Below are 7,370 nucleotides of genomic sequence, written 5' to 3'. Positions count from 1 at the left end.
GTGAGTGATCGAGCGCGCGCGTATGTGTGTAATATATACCGTACATATTAAATACAAGTATGTTTTTGGAACGGTGAAACTCGAAGTAGATAAAGTTATAAGCAATAACGTGTAAATATTCGGTTAAAAAGAAACTTTAAAATAGAAGCCTTAGACTTTTTCTAACCCAATATTTATGCGCTGTTATTTATAGCTTTATTTGCATCGAGTTTCACTGTTCCTAAACAAATTATTTCACGTTCTGTTGAAGTTTGTAAATTCTTATGATGTCAACAAATATTTCAATTGTCAGGTGATCATTGCGGCTACAATTAATCTCTTCAAAAAAAAGTACGGTAATAGCGGTCGGATGGAGTTTGTAGACTATGTACATGCATTGAAGAGCAATCCATTTTTAAAAACAGAAATCACCGATAATATTTATCGAGGGGAATACGAAGATTTTCACGAATATGATTCCCAGCGACAACAACTGGCGAAAAATGAGGTAAGTTATAGAATCGCCTCTTCTCTAAAATATGCTTTTCGAAATTAAGAGTTTAATATATTTGTGCGCGTATGTGAACGGATGGACGTCTAATATATCATAAATGCGATCAAATTTCATTAAACGGGATAAGATTATGTGCAGTGCAAAGAGGTGACTTCTGACGTTTCGGGCAAGGATCTTCTTCAGAGAAATATACACACAAACACACACGCACGCACACACACACACACGCACGCACACGCACACACATACATGTGCAGTGACATCTGCTCGTGTGTACATACATACATACATACATACATACATACATGCATACATACATACATACATACATGCATACATACATGCATACATACATACATACATACATGCTTACATAAAACAGAAACATTGCATCACAGTTTAAAATGTGTGGACCTCTGTAAAGACAGGCAGATCTGCAGCTTGTCCAGGGCACATGGGTCTCATCACAAGAAAACACCGAAACTAGTTTGACGGGAACAAAGCTCAAGTGAAGGAATTAACAACCGAGTGGTTTTTCATGTCTAGCAAGAAAGTCAAAGCAGTATTCTAGAAACGAAAAAAGCAATGAAGAACTTCGTGGTTGATCAAAACGCTTGAATCCCAGTAACCGGGTACCATTGCACAACGCAAGATGTTTTTGTTTCTGTTTTTGTTTTTTGTTGTTGCTTTATTTTTGTAATTTTAAGCGCGATTAAAGCAATTTATGCTTCTGGTACAATAGGTTCAAAGTCTTTCAGATAAAATAAAAACGTTCCAAAACTTATAAAAGAACAAGCAGCTGTCAACCAATGGGAAAAACATGATAATAACTTAATCCTGATATACCCTCCAGCCTGATGAAGGCTGGAAGGTATATCAGCCGAAACGTTGTGTTAACAACAAACAAGATGAGGACAAATATCCACCGAATGTAAATAATGTAAATAATATAAATAATGTACATAATTTCTCATCTCTTAAATATAGAACTGAATTAAGGTAACCTCTTGAAACAGAAGCTTAGTATAATACTATACATCTAGAAGTAAATGAAGGGATATAAGTATAAGATGCATAGGAATTAGAAATGAAATTGTTAGAATCAAGTGGAAATAGCCTGCTCTGCTTTCCATTTCAAATATGGCTCAAGGACACCAGACCGGCAGAATCTTTGGTCCTTTCACATTCAGATTGTTCTACCAGATGTAATGCTTAATTATTCATATTGTTTTGCTATTGTCTTTTTAATTAATCATGCACTATCTCGTAGCTTCGAGGTTTCTCTGATGTGATTGTTTACTTTTAGAAGAACATTGTAGGGTAGGTGTGACAGGCCGGATCTGGCCGGTTTGAACATAAAACAGATGGAATATTTGGTTCAGATACGGCTCCTTTAAATGGTTAAAACGCATTGCAGTATTCTTTCCGACTTTTTGCATTCTAAATTCAAATCCTGACTGGGTTCGTCTTCAGTAATCGGCTATTCGATGGTGTAATCGGAGAAAGAAACTTTAAGGTTTACTGGGGATTGGAATTAATACTTAGCTGACGAATTCCTCCCAGGTTCACTTCGCATTTCATCCATTCGGGGTCGATTAAGTAAGTACCATTTGAGCCCTGGGGTCGATGTAATCAACTTACTCCCTTCTCTGAAATTGCTGGCCTTGTGCCAAAATTTGAAAGCAATATGTAGTTGACTAATGACTGGTAATTTCTATTATTTAGAAAAAAACAAAAAACAATGCCATCCAAAAAAAAGACCGCCCTGAGATAAATATAGAGAAGCCCCCTGTTATTGAATGCTTCTATAAACATCAACACCAGAAATATTGGTGAAACATCCTCATCACAACTTCTTCCAGGTGCAAACATAGCTGACTTGATAAAGTTGTTTGGGACATACAGGAAAAGTGCGTAGCATCAAAGAGGTTAGCTGCCTGGCTGATGTGAATCTCTCTTCGAAAATCAAAGAGAAAACGGATAACTACGGACAACTGCTTCGAAACCTAAAGCTGCTAAACCCAAATTGTGTTGGTGCACTTAGTTTTGTTAGTAAATGCCAATGTGACAATCTGGTAAAGCTGGAGTTTAAGAAAAAAGGTAAACAGAAATCAACCAGTTAACACGCATATTACAGATACAATATATAAGCAGAACAGCGAAAATATCCAAAACTTTTCTTAAGTTCAATACGTGACGCCAAATAAAACAGAACATACATACATACATACATACATACATACATACATACAAAAAAATAAGATCCTACAGTATGGTGGAAGCCATAGCCACTCATAATAAAAAGGAGTAGTGGTGGAATGTCCCATTGAAGACCTCAATAAAACGTAAACAAAATAGACCTGATAAAATTACTTATAGTAGAGAAGAGAAACTGTGTACAGTTATGAAAATCAGCTGAAGATCAGTGAGAATACCTACGCTGAAATCTATAGTTACTCTATGAAGATTACAAGATCAGGTTTATACCTGTAATTACTGGGGCACTGGAATGTGTAACACACTGCCTAAATACCAATCTTAAGAAATTAGGCTTCTCAAAACAAGAAAGGAGAAAGCTGATTCAAAGACTACAGATCCAATCCATCAGTGGAACTGTAAAAACCTGTAAAACTGTCTGGAAGTTTATCATTTAAGCATATATGAGCATGTCTAGATATGCATGAGAAGATTTACATAAAACGAAATATACAAATCTGCACACATACATACATACATACATACATACATACATACATACATACATACATACAACCGCAAATCAGCCGGACTAGCATACCCCAAAGAAGACCTGGATGTAAAACGCTCAGCATACCAAAAGCAAAAAGACCATGCATGGGTATGGTATGTTTCCCGATGATCTTAAAAATCAATAACATTGATATGAAGCGAAGTCTCTCTTGGACCTGTGACCGCTACATCACATTTCGAAAACTATGCATTTGCAATCCAAGAACAGAAGTTTGCTAAATGCCTAATAAACAAAAGAGATGGAGCAGTCCTTGGAGTTCCAAGATGCAACCGAAAATGTACATTATGTGATATTTCTGTGGAAGACATCACACATTAGCAGCTGCCCAAAAATGTCATCAAAGTACTACCTCCTTATGCGATACGACATTGTCGCAAAAACAATATTTGATACCATCCGGAAAAAAAACTGTCCTGGAATAAATATAGAGAATCACCCTGTTATTGAATATATACACAAATATCAGCGCAAGAAGTACTGGTGGAACATTCTCATCAAAATGGCTATCAAATGTAAGCATAAAAGGTCGACCATTGTTGTTTGGGACAGACAAGAAAAAGCATGTACTGTCATAGAGATCAGCTGTCCTGTTGATGTAAAGATCTCTTTGAAAATCAAAGAGAAAGACGATAACCATGAACAACTGTTTCGAAACCTCCCGCTTTTATATCCGGATTACAAATTTACATTCATACCAATAATAATTGATGCATTTGATTTCGTAAGTAAATGCCTAACTGACGGCTTGGATAAGCTTGGATAAGCTTGGATTTTCAGGTACAGAAATCAACCAACTGACTCGTACATTACAAATACAATCTGTAAGCGGAACAACAGAACTATGCAAGACTTTTCTCAGGTTTAAAATGTGACATTGCTTTCGTTATCTACATTCCAACAATGGAACTTTGTGTCTTTCTTAGAAATCAGCTTCTTCTTCAAAAGAAGGATTTAAATAATTAAAAACAAGAGATACATACACACACACACATATACACACGTACATACATACACATACATACACACATACATTCAGAGATATGTAACACTGCCTAAATACCAATCTTGGGAAATTAGCCTTCTCAAAACCAGAAACGAGAAAGCTGATTCGATGACTACAAATCCAAGCCATCGCTGGAACTGTAAAAATCTGTAAAACTTTCTAGAAGTTTACCATTTAAGTGTATATGAGCAGGTCCAGGTATGCTTGTATATGCATGAGAAGATTTACATAAAACAAAACATACAAATCTGCACGTACACATACAATAATAGCCTGTTGATGTTGAAATTCCAATGAAGGAGCCTTGGATCTGGGTTAGAAACCGGGTCTTGCTTTATTGGCAAGAAATCTTGAAAAAGAACTGAATAATTACATACATACATACATACTATTTGTAGGTTTCAATTTCGTTTATATTTAATAAAACTAGCCATGGTTAATTCAGGTCTCCGATTTATGATGTTAAAACGAAACCAAGGCATTATTGGTGTAACGTTGAATCAATTTAATCGGTTTTCAATTTTCCTACATAAATTTCAGTTTTATCTATTTAGTAGAAATTTCAGCATTGTGCATGAGGTGGACGTTTAACCAGTTTGGTATATATAGTATTATCTATGTAATCGAAGAGATACAAAAAAAAACGGAGCGCTTAAAATCACCTTTTAAGCTATGGGCAGAATACTTACACACACACACACACATACACAAATATGAACACACATTCACACATGTACACACTAAACAGGAGAAGTGAACAAACGAATGAAAGTATCCATCGATACATTATTTAACTTTGTAAAAGGGCCTTGGTGAAATCAAGTTATACCCAGTCAAACCTTGGGCCACCTTTCAGAATTCATGTATGTGTGTGTGTGTGTGTGTGTGTGTATACATACATACATGTACGTATGTATAAATGTATGTATACGTAAACACGCACATATATGAATTATGAAAGGTGGACCAACGTTTGACTGTGTATAACCTGATTTCACCAAGTCCTGTTACAAGGTTGGCCGTGGAATTTTATATTGCACGCTGAAAAACTTTGGTACAGTGAGGTCTCGGGTTACCTGTTAAGCCAGCGCATTGGGGTCTCTGAGTACCTGAAAGACCGAAGAAAAAATTGTAGTAGCTATCGGCGCCCTGTCCGAAAAGTAATATTGCGGAGTATTTCAACATACCATTCTGGACACTTCTTTCTTCCTCTTAATATTGTTACACACAGACAAAATATTGATTTCAAATTTTGGCACAAGGCCAGCAATTTCGGGAGAGGAGCAAAGTCGATTACATCGACCTCAGTGTTCAATCGACCGTGAAAGGATGAAAGTCAAAGTCAAGCTCAGTGGTATTTGAATCAGAGCATGAAGGCAGACGAAATGCCGCAAATATATTTTGCTCGACGTGCTAACGATTCTTATTTCTTTACTGCCCACAAGGGGCTACACACAGAGGGGACAAACAAGGACAGACAAAGGGATTAAGTCGATTATATCGACCCCAGGGCGTAACTGGTACTTATTTAATCGACCCCGAAAGGATAAAAGGCAAAGTCGACCTCGGCGGAATTTGAACTCAGAACGTAGCGGCAGACGAAATATCGCTAAGCATTTCGCCCGGCGTGCCAACGTTTCTTATTTCTTTATTGCCCACAAGGGGCTAAACATAGAGGGACAAACAAGGACAGACAAAGGGATTAAGCCGATTATGTCGACTCCAGGGCGTAACTGGTACTTATTTAATCGACCCCGAAAGGATGAAAGGCAAAGTCGACCTCGGTGGAATTTGAACTCAGAACGTAAAGACAGACGAAATACCGCCAAGCATTTCGCCCGGCGTGCCAACGTTTCTGCCAGCTCGCCGCCTTACACACAGACAAAATATTCTACAATCGTTCGCACAAAGCAACTAAGCAGACGATATTAAAGTGATACACACAAAGCAGCTAAGTAAATGATATTAAAGTGATACCTAATAATAACCTGACGAACAACAATTCATACACGATCCAACAAAACCTAGATGCCATTTACCACTTGGACATAAGACAAAACTCTGAATATGTAAAACATAAAATTCAAAAATGGATCTCAACAAAAATAGTCACATATTAAATGTCTTTGATCAGAAGTAGAGTGTCCAGACATTCCGATTTTCAGAAGACGCATGGCCTAGTGGTTAGGATTTTGCTCTCACGAACACCGGACCAGACGGTGCTTTGAGTTCTTGAGCAAAATACTTCATTTCACGTTGCTGCAGTTCACTCTTGTGGCGCCCCGTTCAAAGAGAATGTTCTTTTCTTGGCTAATTATACGCCATGGAAACCGGGTAACCGACTGCGAATTTTTTTTTTCCCCACGAGTTTCCGGATCTCATTTGCTTACAGCTAATCAGAGCTCAACTATCAAACTAGTGTCCACCTAATCACTAAAATACTCTGGCTGAGTTCAGTGGAAAATGTGCGTTATAACAAAAACCAACTGTTCTAAACGGGTTAATAGGGGTGACAAATGTGAAATTTAGTGTATAAGGTGAATGGAGAGCTGCTCCCCGGTGATGCAATAAGTGTTACCAATATAGAGGAATGTGGTGCCTATGTGAGACCTGCTATGCTGTATTCACAGAATGGCATACACCATTCTATGCCTGATTGGCTGTACTGTAGTAGTACACAGTATGTGGATTTTCAAGGTGAGCTCTGATTGGTTGTATGCAAATGAGTTCATTATGGAGTCCGGAACTCACGTGGGAAAAAAATTTCGCTGACCGACCCTATGAGTGCGAAGATTTGAGCTAGTAATATCTGTCTAACGTTCATATATCTACATATGATAGTAATATCTATGTCTATGTCGGAATACCAGGACTCGTCCCAAAAGAATGCTTTATGAGACGATTTGTTCCTCTTTTCTTTTCTTTTCAATTTTATTTTAACTTCAAAAATAGATTCTTATTTTTAAGTGTGTTTAATGTTTTGCTTTCCTGCAAATCTTTTTAGCCTTTAGAAAGTACAAATTCGATTTCAAATTTATTTATTCAATCAAATTTGAAGTAGACAGATGCAGCTTTCGTACGACACCAGCGATAGGTCTCGTGCA

At 37.3% G+C, this 7,370-nt stretch overlaps 1 protein-coding gene across 1 annotated transcript in view; it reads left to right on the top strand.

The window, feature by feature from the left end:
• Positions 1–7,370, top strand: part of LOC106875292 (uncharacterized) — a 16,631-nt gene that overhangs the window by 5,290 nt on the left and 3,971 nt on the right. Inside the window, exon 3 of the mRNA XM_014923382.2 lies at positions 293–487. Coding sequence (XP_014778868.1) covers positions 293–487 — 195 coding nt within the window. The remainder of the gene's footprint in view (positions 1–292; positions 488–7,370) is intronic.

This window comes from Octopus bimaculoides, chromosome 6 (assembly GCF_001194135.2).
Source record: "Octopus bimaculoides isolate UCB-OBI-ISO-001 chromosome 6, ASM119413v2, whole genome shotgun sequence".
Classification (NCBI taxonomy): Eukaryota; Metazoa; Mollusca; class Cephalopoda; order Octopoda; family Octopodidae; genus Octopus; species Octopus bimaculoides.
The sequence above is the reverse complement of the archived record's forward strand: the minus strand, read 5'-3'. Positions and strand labels throughout refer to the sequence as shown.